Source organism: Alexandromys fortis, unplaced genomic scaffold (assembly GCF_014885135.2).
Source record: "Alexandromys fortis isolate MF-2015 unplaced genomic scaffold, M_Fortis_MF-2015_v1.1 scaffold_8_1_9099942, whole genome shotgun sequence".
In the NCBI taxonomy this organism is placed as follows: Eukaryota; Metazoa; Chordata; class Mammalia; order Rodentia; family Cricetidae; genus Alexandromys; species Alexandromys fortis.
This window is the reverse complement of record NW_026067898.1, coordinates 6,894,411-6,909,409: the sequence shown is the minus strand read 5'-3', so window position 1 is coordinate 6,909,409 and position 14,999 is coordinate 6,894,411. Positions and strand designations below refer to the sequence as shown.

General features: G+C 43.7%; 1 protein-coding gene across 5 annotated transcripts; it reads right to left on the bottom strand.

The window, feature by feature from the left end:
- Positions 1-2,347: 2,347 nt before the first annotated feature.
- On the bottom strand, positions 2,348-11,232 carry LOC126487150 (cytochrome c, testis-specific). 5 transcript variants are annotated; one of them, XM_050119842.1, is made up of 5 exons: positions 11,103-11,231; positions 8,148-8,176; positions 7,547-7,587; positions 6,733-6,970; positions 2,348-2,630 (listed from the first exon to the last, which is right to left on the bottom strand). In XM_050119842.1, the coding sequence occupies exons 4-5, from the start codon at positions 6,899-6,901 to the stop codon at positions 2,482-2,484; spliced, it is 318 nt and encodes a 105-aa protein (XP_049975799.1). In that variant the 5' UTR covers positions 6,902-6,970; positions 7,547-7,587; positions 8,148-8,176; positions 11,103-11,231; the 3' UTR covers positions 2,348-2,481. The 5 variants fall into 5 exon arrangements, with proteins under 5 accessions (XP_049975799.1, XP_049975789.1, XP_049975784.1 ...); XM_050119832.1 differs by lacking the exon at positions 7,547-7,587; XM_050119827.1 differs by lacking the exon at positions 7,547-7,587 and having other exon boundaries at positions 6,733-6,919.
- Between the last annotated feature and the right edge of the window lie 3,767 nt (positions 11,233-14,999).

The following is a 14,999-nucleotide window of genomic DNA, read 5'->3' as shown; positions in this document are numbered from 1 at the left end:
GACGTGCTGATTTAAGGAGCAACTATGAAAGATCGTTTTGGTCCTGGAAAAAAAAAATCAGCTCAACAACGAAGACCAAAGAACAACCAGGGACTTACAGCCCAGGAGCAGATCAGGGAGTGGAAAAGCAGTCAGAGGAAAGAAATGCCAGAGGTAAAGGGGATTCTGGATGGATAAACTTGACAGGATTTTGCTGAAGGCAGATCGGAGTGCTCAGGTGCCACGGATGTGAATCTGCTGAACTGATTAAGTGGGATTCAGGTTAAACATGGGTCTAAATAGCTAAGGAGAGAGGCCAAGACCCAGGGCCTACTCAAGAAGGGGACTTAGAGCAGCCTAGTTGGAGTTGAGTCAGATTAGAGTGTTTGTTACTGGCTGGGGATCTAGAGATGAGCTTAAAGCTATTAGGGCTCAGTCCTCAGGGCAGACAGCTAGGAAGGAAAAGCACAGGGGGAGCAAGGATAAACCAAGAGGGCAAACTGGTACTCAAGTCAGGAGTTCACCACTGATGTGGGTGACCTAGCAAAGCCAGTCTGCCATCAGAACAGCCCACATACCTGCTCTAAATCTCACAGAAACAAGGGGCCAGCAGGAGTTTGAGGGGTGGCTGTCTGCCAAACATGAGAGCGAACAGATGTGTGGCGAGTGTAGATTATGTGCATGGATGTGAGCTGACCCACTAAATATAAAGCCTTCTGCCTGGCCCTGCTTCCTCTCAGTCTCAAGCATAAAGCTTTTGTCACCAGCCGGAATGGGAACCACGCAGAGGATTCTGGGAGACTCAATGTAACCTAGCTAAAGCGGCACTGAATAAAGCTGTCTGCATGGCCAGAAGCCATTTCACAGAAAGCTATCCTAAAATAAATGTAAGCTTCTCAGAGACAATTTCAATAATAAAGTGTCTCACAGCGCACGACTTCAATTACCATGCGCATGTGTAGCATTTCCTCCAACTTTTTGAATGAATAAAACATTTCCACTAAAAAAAATGTGTGGGGGGGGATGACCTGCTTTACTCTTTCTGAAGTTTAATGTTATACTCAATATGTTACTAACCCAACAATTCCTTAAGCAGAAATCTACTTGGAGAGAAACTATTCCTCATTTCTACCCAAATGCCTTTTATTATCTCAGTCCTCAGAACAGCTGCTTCTACTCCTAAGGCAAAAGCTTTTACTCCCCAAGCCTAAAGCCGCCTTCCTCCTGCCTGAAGCTTGCAGCAGGGAACAGCAGCTTGTAGCAACACCAGCAAATTTTTCCTGCAGGGCTCTGTCGATCTGGACTGAGTTACGAATGAGAATTGAGCTCAAGTTGTGTCTCACAAAGTTGACGGGCCTCATGCAGACTAGAATGGGATGTGGTGTCTGATTTAAGGTAGCAGCTCTGCAAACCCAGCTCTGCTCTGGGCACACCCTCAGAGACCCTGCAACCTCTCTGTCCTCGCAGAAAACTCCCTGAGGGAGAGCCTGACAAGCTTAGCCTTGCCTGAAGCCACTCTCCATTCCCAGAGACAGCTTTCCACACACTACTGACCCTGGCATCCCAGAGAAGTGCATTCCTTCCAACTTGTCAGAGATAACAAGAGGAAGCCTGAGCACTTAGCAAATTTAATGGAACTTTCTAGAATTTGCTCCTTTTCAACTAGTTCATCTCACAGTAGCAGTACATACTGTAAGTCAAGTGCTGATAAAGGTGAAAGTTATCGGTAGAAGATCAATGCTTTGCTTCTGGCCTGAACTACCACTGTAGAGGATGAAGTTGACCCCTAAGACCCTGGGGTGGTGATGTGAAGCATAAATGGGGTAACAGGTATTTCATCCTTCCCTGTCATGGCCCCTAACTAGTCTTCTACCCAACTCTTTGGTATGGAAGCTGTTCCCTCCTCCCTGGGACCCCATCATTTGGATGACGGCCCTGTTCAGGAGAAGCCTCGCTACAGAGAGCATTGTGCCCTCCACTAGCTGGAGTGGGCCTGCCCCACCACGCTTTGCACTTGTGACTCCGAGATGGGCTCTTTCTGCCTTTTGAGTAGTTGACTGGGGCTTTTCCCCGCAAAAGATCCTGAGCCCAGCTTTGTGTTGTTTAGGATCAGAGAGCTTAAAGATGCAAAAGCAAAAAAAAAAAAAAAAAAAACCCAAGATGTGCTTATCAAAGTAGGCGGGCCATGACTTTCTCCTTCTGTTTAGATTTTGTTTTATTCACCCAGGATCCATAATTCATTCATTCTCTCTTTCTCTCCCCGCCCCCCAAAAAGCTTTCCCAAGGTTTGACTATATGTTCCCTGTTTTCAGTTAAGTAAAAGGCAAGCACAATCTAACGAAAATCAATTTCTCATGAGTGGACTATACACAATCAAAAATATCAACCTTTATTTAACGTGTTAAAATTACTACAGGCTGATCAAGAAAGAGCAGAAATTGCTTCTTATTAAGCACAATATTTGAAATTGAGAACTAGTATTTTTGAAGCTGTACTACTAATTCATGAGGATGTTGCCCGTTTCAAATACTGAATAAGATCTTCTCTCTCACTCTTCTTTTTGATACCAGCAAAGATCATTTTAGTGCCAGGGATGAATTTCTTTGGGTTCTCCAAATATTCCATCAAAGTTGCTTCTGTCCAGACAATACCTATAAGGTTGAAAATAAGTATTAAGTCTTCGTGGTTACTTCTTAGGGCTTACTGTTCACTCTGACCCACATATGTGAACAGAGGGTTACCTGTCACTCAATGGGAAGACTGTTTAGCTAACAATGTAGAGCCTGAACTACAAGAAAATCCCAGAAAGAGAGTCTATTCCTGTTTCTCTATAGAGAGCCAATAGTCATGTGTTGTATAGGACCATCAAAGATATGTCAATGAACAACTACCCCAGACATGCTGTGCCTCCAGGGTGCCTCGAGCTTCTGAAATCACAGCGTCCCTTCTAGAGAAAAATCTCAGATAGCCTGCAATCTAATCCAATTTTCTGCTTTAAAATTGGGCATAATGATGCCCAAAGAAGAATGTACCTTGCCCTGACATAACAAAGCTACCTGAATTCAAGAGTTTGTGACTATTGAGTAGAGAGGTGGCTCATGGGGTGAAATAACTCTGAAGGCCTGACAACCTGAGTCCCAGCGCCCACAGTAAAGGAGAAAACCAATTCCCCAAAGTTGTCCTCTGATCTCCATATGTAAAGTGTGGCGTGTATGTGCCTGCACTCGTGTGTGCATACACGCATGCGCGCGCGCGCGCGCGCGCGCACACACACACACACACACACACACACACACACACTCACGCACCCCTACCTATCTGTCATGGAAATCTGTGATCGGAAATCCAATTCCAAGATGACAAAGTTGTCCTCTTCTCCCCTGGAAAACCAGTGAAAAGGACACAAGCCACCTGACTTTCGGGTGAGGGTGAGCCCACAAGCATGGCCAGCATCTGGTACTCCACCTGTGAAGAACTGCCCACTAACTGGACCGCATCTGCAACTTCATCTCCAAAGGAAGGCCCTGGGCAAGGACAGGACGGCCCAGAGACACATCCATAGAGCCAGGACTGACACCAGCAGACGAACAAGCCGTCAAGGTTGCGTTCATACGCTACACCCCGTCTGCTCTGCTTGCTCCGTGCATTCCTCTATGCAGTACCCACTGTCGACTCCCTCCACGCTTCACTCTGGTCCTGTGTCCCTCTAGTCTTCCCGCGCCGTTTCCCTTTTCCTTCTCAAGCAGCACAGGCAGCCATGTCTGCCATTCTTCGTCTCAGCCCCTAAGCCTGAGAATATCCGACATCGTTTGATTTCCTTTCTTTGAGGTCAGCTCAGCCGCTGCTGCATCCTCTCCCGTCTTTGCCTCTAATGCTCCTTCCTCGACACGGCTTTCGCACCTCTGCTTTGTATCTAACAACCCAGTACTAATTGCCCTGATTAGCTAATCTGTTTCTTTTTTCTTTCCCCTCTACTCAAAGTGCCTAATATATCAGCGCACACAGTGCGCCAGTGACTCTTTACTCCTCCAAATCCGTGAGCCTAAGAGGTAGTATTCTTTTATTTAATTATCACCACACTTTCATAGCAGGCCTATCCTTTGATAGAGCTATTTCTGTAGACTTTCTAAACAGGACTCCAGCTCCTCGAGAAAGAAAGCCAGCAACTGATAAATAAAAGGAACCTCATGAACTGAAAACGTTTTTTGTTTTTTGTTTTTTTTTTTTTATGTACAGAAAAGGAAGCAATTGACTGGGCGCACACAGCTCTGTCATCACTTTCATTTCATTTCAATTCAAATGTGGTTTATAATTAGACTAGAAATTAGGACCTTCCAACTTCACTGTCAACACAATATTAATAAAAAGACACAGGAGGAAACAGTTTAAAAGTTTGTCAAGATGAGTGTACAGCCCAGAGGTCGAGTATGCTCCAAGCATGGATGAAGCCCTGGGTTCAATTCCCAAGTACCACACAAATTCAAGAACCATATCATTGAAAGCAACAAACGTGACTTAAAAATTGGTTTCCTCAGTAACCTAACAACTGAAAATCTAACTGCACTCACCAAACTGCAGTTCTAACACTAACTGTCCACAGTCAGCACACACTCCACAGCCTTCTGGAAGAAGGCCTTTATTTTAAAAACTATGAGGCTTTTGGGGGAGGGGAGGTCTAGCCACCCAAACTTCTGAAATTCCCACAATCTTCTGATGTCCAGTGATTCCTTTAGAACAGCTCTCAGGACTCAGGAAGGCAGTACACCAACAATTATTATAAAGGCCGTGCGTCGGGGCAGGGCCTAAGAGACCCACAAGGCAAGGACTGGAGGGTCCCAAATGCACACTTCCTGGAAATGCTTTTGAAGGATCAGGACCTCCTCTCTCTGCCAGAGTGCTGGCTGGTAAGGAGCATCTAACAGGGGTTTCAGTACACAAACATGACTGGCAGGCTCACTGTAACATGACAGAACCCAGTTCCAGCATCTCGATCCCCACTCTGTCCCCAGAAGTCTACCCGAAATCCCTGAGCATGAGGCACAATTATCTAACCTCATGATTGTTCCTTCCTGCAAGGTCAGCCCCTATCCGAAAATGATCTAGGAGTGGAGTCAAGCATCAGCAAGAGTCGGTCCTGGTCCCTGGGACTAACAAAGATAATCCTTTCACTTAGGAAATTCCCAGATTTTACAGAGTCCCTTACAGAAACCCAAGAGAAGAACAAAATCCTTTACCGTACAATACCTGCTTGCCAGCATTTTTGCACATCCTGAACACAATGACAGTGCAGGCCTGACTCAACGTCCCAAGTTTTATCCTCAGGACTTACATAGTGGAAGGAGAGAACCCACTCCTGCAAGCTGTCTGTGATCTCCACATGTGCACTGGGCACTCGTTAATCACACACACACACACACACACACACACACGACAAAGTGGAGATCGAAACCACGTGCTAGCGTCACCATCAGAATTATCCTGAACTATTGATACTGGCCACAGTTTTCATGGACCTTGAAAGTGTCACGCCCGGTGAAGGAGACAGACACAGACAGTAGCTTGTTACAGGATTCCTTGCACATCAAACAGTCAACATGCAAATCCAAAGAGACACAGAGCTGCCTAGCAGCCATGGAAGAACAGAGCTAGGAGGGGTGGCTACAGAATAGATGAAGGTGCTATGGTGTGTTTCGTTCTAAAAAGTTCTGAAGGCAGACATAGCAGCACGCACCTCCATCCCACACTCGGGAGGCAGAAGCAAGTGTATCTCTGTGCACTCAAGACTAGCTTGGTCTACATAGTGAGACCAGTCTCAAAAGAATAAATGAATAGATGGATGGATGAATAAGTGAATAAATAAACAAGTAAGTAAGCAAGCAAACAAACAAATAAATAAAGCCAGGGAGAGGTGATGATGGTATACTATCATTAATGCTAAATGTTAATAAATTACATACTCTAAAATAACTAGCTAAATGTTGTGTGAATTTCTCTCCAATTTAAAAAAAATTAAAATAGCCTATGTACCTATAATTCTAGCACTTGCAAGAGGATCATAGTGAATTTGAAGCCAAGCTGGGCTATAAATGAGTTCAAAGTCAGTCTGGACTATACACTGAGACCCTCGTCAGATACGAGTGCTCCGAGATTGTGGTCTGTATGTTAGGCCACCAAGAACAGTTCAAAGGAGAGTTGTACTTTAAGAATATTTGCTGTGCTAATCTATTTATATATGTCTGTGCACACACATGCATGAAACCAGCTGTTTTGCACAGATACTATAGTTTTTTCTAGCTGTCTTTAATCTCAATTCTAAAAAGCTTTCTCACTTTACGGTTTAACTCCCTTCTACCAACCAATACCAAATTGTTAAATATATTTTCAAACTTTATATTCCCAACACTGCTAAGAATCACCACTACAAATATAATCACTACTGCTATCGTGCCCTTAAAATGTTTTCTTTTTTAGACTTAACCCACACTTTCTCAAGGTAAACGTGACATAAAATTAACATATAAAACAGTCTACACGGGCAAATTCTATGTCATGAAAGACTCGAGTCTTCTGGTTGGAGGGATAACAAGCTATCTAAATCCAGATGTTATGGCAAAAAAACCCAGCATTTCAGTTATCAGAAACATGGGAGTCTATTTCCAATGCAACAGTTAGGCAGACACTTCCACACCAGACCCCGAACAGTCTTTCCTGCAATAAAATCTCCGAGCATCTCCCACCGCTCCTGGCCTTTACCTTTATTCTTGTTCGCATCGGTGTAAGAAAATCCTGGTGCTTGTCCTGTCTTCCGGCCGAAAAGGCCCCAGAGGTTTGGACCAGTCTTGTGCTTCCCACCTTTCTCCACCGTGTGGCACTGAGCGCATTTCTGAACAAAGATCTTCTTGCCTGCTTCAGCATCTCCCATTTTGTTCTGCGATGAGACCTTAAGGCACAGACCAAAGACAACAGCAGATTTGCGAACCTGGAAAGACAACTGGGAGGGAGAAGGGTCCCGTTACTCTGACTGAAGGGAATGTCAATAACATTAAGCAAACCATAGCATTTAATGTACATGCGCTTTAATGTCCGAGTGCTCGAAAACACAGATGTGCTACGGCATCCAGCTTTACAGACACTTCAGTCTTCTCATTCGTCAGACTTTTGTTGTTGTTGATTTGATCACACTATGTAACCCTGGCTGTCCCGGGACTCTTTTAGACCAGGCTGGCTCAAACTCACAGTGACCCAGCTGCATCTGTTTCCCGGATTAAAGGTGGGTGTCATCACAGCCACCTGATCAGACATATTTTAAATTTTTAGTCTTAGCTTCTTCATATACTCCTATTGGTATAAGCCTGGTTTTACCGCAGCCTTCAAACAATTATATTAATTTAAATGCATATGCAAAAATGCTGTGTGACACAGGCATCCCTTTACTTAGAAGAACAGAACAAGCATGATAGTAGATGTGTTACACACTCGTCACAACAGCCATGCATAGGAGATTAAAATCAATCAGAAAAAAGTGGGGCCCCTATAAGATAACATGTAACATGACTTTTGTACTTACTTTATTTGTAACCCAGTCTACCAGATTAGAACAAGTATTACCTGAAAGTAACAAAAATGACATTACTGAGCTCAGGCCTCACTGGAACACGGTATCAATGCAGCATAAAATATATGTTGTTAAGTGCAGACAATCTTGTTGTGTAGCGAGAGATACAAACAAGATTCTGAACTAAGGTGCTTCAGCGACCGCCAAGAATTTAGTTGGACAGCTAAATAAATGCTTCTTGTCCAAAATGGCATGAAAAGTAAATAATTACAACTCCATAAGCTGAACTTTGAAGTCCACGGATGGCTCGGCAGGAATAGGGAACGGAGTCCCTGGCATCACCACCCAGAGTGTGCCTTTCCCCCACTGCTATGAAGATGGGAACAGGAACTTCTTGAGAGCCTGGCAATCCAGACTAGCAAGCAGGGCTCTGGGCTTACGTGAAAGAGCCTGTCTCTAAGAGCAAGATGGAGAAACAATCGAGGAAGACATTCCAGCATCATCCTCTGGCCTCCATATATGCTTGCACAAACAGGCTCAACCACATACATGCATACAACACACACACACATACAACACACATACAGGCACACAACACATGCACTTGGCCTACCTGGGCTGCGTCTCCCTACACTTTGTGTTCTGTGAAGAATGAGAACAGGGGAGTTCGTGATTAAGATGGATTTAAACATAACAAATTACTATTACTAAAATCATGACATTCTTTGACAATACAGTCCCAAGAATATATTTGTTTACATAATCCCTAAGAAACAAAATATTTGCGTCAATTAATCTGACAAATTTGAAAAACACTGTATTTGTTTTTTGAATAATGAAAGTCATTACACAAAGATGAAAGCGGCGTTTTCCTCACTTTTAAAATCTGATCAGGAGCCAAAAACCATCATTAATCCACCCCAAAAAAGAAGGCCAATCAGTGTGCAGCACTTAAAAGCAAATAATTTAGCACTCAGTATTAGGTGTGAGAGAAAACTTACTTTATGGAAGAGAGGTTGACAAATTCCAAATAATAGTCAAGACACTGCAAAAATTTTCAAAACGCAGTGGGTCTTTGATTAAAGCCATAAAAGAGAGAAATTCCTCCACAGAAGAAAACGTATGACAATTTGTAAAATATGTACATTGTAACTGTAAAGTCTGTATCGTGAAGAACTAAACACCATCAAAGTGCTCCCCAGAGTCTTCATTCGTGACCTTCTATACCAGGCAGATTGAGCTGTGCCAATTAAATGTTACTAGTAATTTAGGAAACTCCAAATTTGATTTCTCATCAAAGTCACGTGCCAAAAATACTTACGTTCAGTGCTCTGCCAGCATCAGTCACCGCGTGACTTTTACCGTCACTGTCTTTAGTCATACACTACTGTTGCTGGAGCAGACACTGACAGTCCTGTTCCAGGTAATATAAAACCAAGAGATTCAGCAATGGCAAGAAAGAAACTGATTCGTCATGAAACTAGCTGATACTCTATCGGTATTTACTTATTTATTGTTGTCTTTTGTTTGTTCCAGACAGTCTTATGTGGCCTCGGAATCACTGTAGTTTGAGCTGGCTGGCTACGAACTCAGTCCTCCTGCCTCAGCCGTTCGCGTGCAGGTTATAGGCTCCGTGACCACAACTGGCTTTTACCAGTACTTAGTATGCAAGAAGAAGCAGGTAAAAGTGTGATGTGAACTATGAGAACCGACTATCCACCTGAGTCTGAAGTAGTCTCAGTACTAACGAACAGCAACATGCCTGAGTTCTAAGCCAAGTGTGCCGTGAACTCAGTGGATCCGCACAGCTCTGAGTCGGTTACTGCTCATGTTTTCCTACATCCGAACAAAACAAGGGAGGCACACGGAAATCAACCTGGTGCAGGTCACAACTGATGAGTGGTGGGAAGAATGGGACGGAGTAGCATTAGATCTGTAACCCTACAAGTTTGCCTCCCTTTGAGTACTCTGTTGAAAACAGTAACTAAAACACTAAATATGCTTGTTTTCCCCCACACTATCACTTAAAGATTGAGCGAAATCAGCCCCTCCAGGGCAGACCTCATGTTCAGTAGTTGGTCAACATACATTGGACTCTAGTTTTTTATGTGTGTGTTTTCATTTGGTTATAGTTTGGTGAGGGTTTTTGTTGTTTTTTTTTTTTTTCCTTTGGGGTGGTGTTTTATTTTATTGGTTTGGGGGTTGTTACGTTGGGTTTTTGTTTGTTTTTTGAGAAAGGATAAAGTTGGGTGAATAGGGATGGGGAAAGGAACTGGAAGGACTTGGGGAAGGGAAAGAATATGATCAAAATATATTTAAAATTTATTTTATTTGGTTTTTCAAGACAGGGTTTCTCTGTGTAACAATCCTGGCTGTGCTGAAATTCTCTGTAGATCAGGCTGGCCTCGAACTCAGAGATCTGCCTACCTTTGCCTCCGAGTGCTGGGATCAAAGGCATTTACCACCATCTGGCTGAAAATTGTTTTAAATGATAAGAAAGGAAGATTGGATGATTTGTTGTTGTTCATTTGTTTTTTGTTGTTTGTTTTGCATTTTAGTCGTGCTAGGGATCAAACCTAGGGCTCACACACACTAGGTAAGTCCCCTGTTACTTTTCAGGCCATAAGTAGTTTTTAATACTGTTGTCTACCATGGACTATGTCTAACTTTTCACGACCAGAAGAGAAATGTCAGAACAATGAAGGCACCAAGAAAGCCTTTAAATTTTACAAATCCAAATAATTCAACTGGTGGAGGAGGGAGGGGAAGCTCACTAGAATACTTTAAGGATAAATAGTAAACACATACAAAAACCCACGAAACAGAATTTCCCATGTGGTTGTACAAGGCGACCCCTGGCAATGCTGAAGCATGCATGTGTAGCCTATCCATGGTGGTTCTTGTTGAACTTGTCCATATTGGATTTCATGGTCTTAATTCATAAGAACTATTGACCAAATGCTCAGCAGCTAAGAGCATCCTAATGTCCTGAATTCAAATCTCAGCAACCACATGGTGGTTAACAACCATCTGTAATGAAATCTGGTGTCCTCTTAAGGAATAGACCAGGTCGGTCGTCCTCATCAACTTAGACCACGAAATCCAACATGGTCAAGTTCAACAGAACTGCCATATACGGGCTGCCCATTCATGCTTCAGCATTCCCAGGGCATAAACTTCATTTGTATAAGGTGGGGCGAGATAACGTGACCGAGGAAATCTCACTCTACCAGCCCTTCACTGGTATCTACAATCACAGCCCTAGAGAGTGGCCATGACACCATGAGCTAGAACAAGAATTCAGCTTCCCAAGTGCCCAGCTCTCTACATCGTTACCAACCTCTGCCCAACATGCACGGAAAGCTTTTCTGAGCCATGCTTCCCACCCGGGTATCAGAGGCACTACAGGCAGTCCTAATCGACAGGATACTGGATTGGCTCTGCCAGGCTGGGGACCGTTGAACGCTCCTCTCTGGGTACATCTAGGCCCTCGTTGCATCAGCCCACAAGCAGGGCTCACAGGGCAAATCTGCCCAGCCCACGCTCATTCTAATCAGCCAGCACCTACCACAATCACAGCAGAGGTGCCGTGTGCCACCCTTGGTCCCCTGATGCAGTGAGGCCAAGATCTAAGGTGCTGCCTCTGTGCCCGAGGACTCCTCCTAGAGACGGGATCCAGCACCAGCTGATGGCCGGCTCCATCCTCGCTGCTGATTGGCTGAAAGATCCCGCGGAACTCCCAACTCTCGCAGAGGCTGGATGGCCTCCAAATCTAACTGCCTCTGGTCTGATATTTTGTTTGTTCAACCTTTACCTAAAAAGTCTCTGTGCCCTTATATTGTATACAAACGTGGAGCGGCAGCTGTTTTATGACTAGGCCAGGAACATTTGGTGGCTACAATCAAATCGCATTAATGAGATGCTTTCTGTTATCAAAACATTGTAGCAACCAAACTCAAAGGGCAAATACTGAACCCCCCATGCCCAACCGTTCATGAATTACAATCTCACTGCGGCCAGAGGTTAAAATTACAACAAACTTGAATCATTGCAATATAAACTCAATGTGGTGGCACAATCCTGTACACCTACCCTGACTGACTAGACTGAGGCAGGAGGATCACCATGAGTTCTAGGTCAGCTTGTATTACGAAGTGAGACCTTGTCTCAAAAGGTATTAAAAAAAAAAAGCATTGCCAATAAACGACATGAAAATTCAATAACATAGGAACTGACAGCCGGGTTGCAAAATACTAATCGCCATGAGCAGCTTAGAGAAGAAACTGAGATAAAGGGCAATGGGACTAAAGGAAGAAAGGCGAGAAAGTCAACGTTATGTTTAGAAAATACAGTAGTGAGACTGCATTCTCTGCGGTCACACAATCATATCAGTGAGCTGTAAGTGATGAGTCTGGGACAGAGAAGAATATCAAAAATAATTTTCTATAATGGTCGAATAATCAAAGTTCTCGGAAACGCAATAGTGAGAAGTACGTGTGTTAGGTTGAATACAGGGACCGCAATGTTTTCACTCCCTAGAGCAGTGCTGTCCCACAGCCCTTTCTGCTGTTTCAGGAATATTCTGTGTGGGCATTGTTGAAGTCACAGACTGCTCTTGATCACTGGAAATACGTCTAATTAACAGAGGAACGTGATCTGTAACTATTTCAATCATTTTTAATCATAAGAAATTGTATTTAATTTAAATAGCCATAGTAACCAAATAATTGATTGAAACCACTCTAAATGACACCTATGAGTTTTGTCCTGCAGTCTACACACTTTAAAGATGCCATCTAATTGAATCACATGCCTTTCAAAGGCATGCAGACTGAAGGAGACTAGCATTTCTTGTGTGTGCGTGTGTGTGTATGTATGTGTGTGTGTGTGCACGCTATAGGCCAAGCTAATTTTCCAGTGCTTTTCTTTAAGGAAATAATAATAATAAGCTTTAAAACTTCAGGGTACAAATTAGTATAGTTTACTTATTTTACAGCCTTTGCAGTCTAAAAACTCTCCCACTAGGTGGCGCCAGTGTACAAATGGTCTTACTGGTAATCTTTGCGCTTCTCGCATCTTTAAAAGGATTCCTTTCACTGCCTTGACAGGTCTTCCTAAGAGGAGGGACAGAGGAAAGATATGACAACCTGCTTCCTGTTTCTTTCTAAGCTCCATGGAAACAGAACACTCCCTCTGCAGACACAGGACATAATGATGACTGTAAGGGATGACTGTAACCCCTGTGTCAAATTCATTGTAACAATCCGCAATTCCTGACTCTTAGCATTAGCTACACAGCACGGAAGGTGTGGACACTAGAGTCAAAGGGAACTAGATTAGCCTCTCCTCTGTCTTTGTACACATATTGTTTCATTTGGTCCCTGAACTATTAGCTCTATGTATCATTACACAAGGTTAAACTGTTAACTTTGAGCAGAGAAGAAAGAATGGTCATTTTGTTTACTACTTTGTCTCTTGTGTCTTCAACGCACAATTAAAATTTAAAAACATTATTTTCCAAGTGTGGTAACACACATCTAATCTATAATTCCATCACTTGGGAAGCTGGGGCAAAACTTTAAAGTTCAAGGCCAGCTTGTACCAGAGAGTGAGACTCTGTGTCAAAATATTGTTAAGGGGCTGGGCAGATGGCTCCGTGGTCAAGACACACACCAATGGCAGCTCACAGACATCTGTAAGTTCAGTTCCTGGGAATCCAGTGCCCTCTTCTGACCTCCACAGGTGTTGTATCTAAGTGGTGCACAGACATACATGCAGGAAGAACACTCAAATATATAAAATAAAAATAAATAAACGTCTCTAGAAAAAGTTATTAAATTCATTAAAGTTAATAAATTGAATGAATGGGTGACTTCACTAATTGCATCTGACAGTTGCTCCACTAATTATAGTAGTGTTATTTCTACTCTACAGTTGACATGTCTGGAGCAGGAACTACGCAAGGAGTTTACAGAATCTTGTGACAAGATGGTTCTTGTTCTACCACCGAGTGTCTAGCTCCTGGCCCACAGTTGGTGCACAGCAAATATGGATGTGCTTGACTTCATAGATGGCCAGATCTTACAGCTGGGATGCGGGCACTTTAGGAGCTATACTCCTAGCTCACTTTTGCGGTTCTTTCTTTCATTTCATTCCAGGGCTAGTAAAGGCTAACTTAGTCTTTGTCTCTAGCTGGCTGCTGACCTCCTCATTGAGGCTCATTAACAAGCCCTAAAAGCCAGCGGGTATTTCCCACTTCACTGGGACCTCTAATTTCTCCTACTTCCTAGGTGAGCAGCCACCATTTTCCCCACTCCTGGAAGTGCTTGTGGGAATTGAGCAGCTCAAACAGAGGGGTACGTTACACCCTGGGCCTGGTTCTGTGACCTGAGCCTCTTAACTTTGGGCCTCTAAAGAATGGGGCTAGGATTCTATGCTTGTAAAGACACTGTGCAGCCACCAGGCTCTGTGGTTTTAATTGTCTTAGTCAGGTTCCAATTGCTGTGAAGAGACACGCTGACCATGGTAACTCTTATAAAGGAAAGCAGTTAACTGGGGCTTGCTTACAGTTTCAGAGGGTTAGTCCATTGTCACCATGGTAGGACGCATGGCCACAGATAGGCAGGCATGGTGCTGGAGAAGGAGCTGAGAGTTTTACTTCCAGATCCTTGGACAGCAGGAAGAGAGGGCCACAGGGTCTGGCTTGGCTCTCTGAAACTCCCAAAGCCCACCCCCAATGATGCACTTCCTCCAACAAGGCCACACCTCCTAATCCCCTCAAGCAGCACCGCTTCCTAGAGACCAAGCATTCAAATCTATGACTCTATTGGGGCCATTTCTACTCAAACCACCACAGACTTTGTCTCTAGTGACTCCTAATTGAGCTTATGGTCAAAATGGTGACAAAGACTCCCTGTTTTTGTCAAAAAAACTTTTTTTTTTTTGTCAAAAATCAAAACTTCAGACAAGCTCCCCCAAGTCTTCTGTTTGACCATCCCCAACTTCTGGATCTCTGTCCTCGGGGCATCCAGAATGAGGACAAATCCTGATAAATCAGTTTCATGGTGGTTCCTGCCCTGATGTCTGACCGCTGTTAATATCTACCCCTCTGGCCAGCCTGCAGCGTGAATTCTGTGAAGCAGGTCTAACAAGAGTTCCCCTTACCCCCAATCTTCAGTAATTTTTCATCTACTGACTTCCATACTGCCCTGTTATAAACCTCCACTTCTCTTCCTGGAACCAAGTCGTCTCTCTTCCTTGTTGCAAGTCCTCTGTACCTGTCACGATGGACCCTTAGGTCTGCCTTTTTTTATTATTATTTTTAGTTTGGTGTTTTTGTTATTGTTTTATTTTTGAGACAGCGTGTTGCCCAGATGCTAGCCTCGAATTCACTAATTCTGCCTAAGAGACTCGGATTACAGGCATGCGTCACCACTTCCAGTCTCTCTCTTACGAAGGTGAAGAG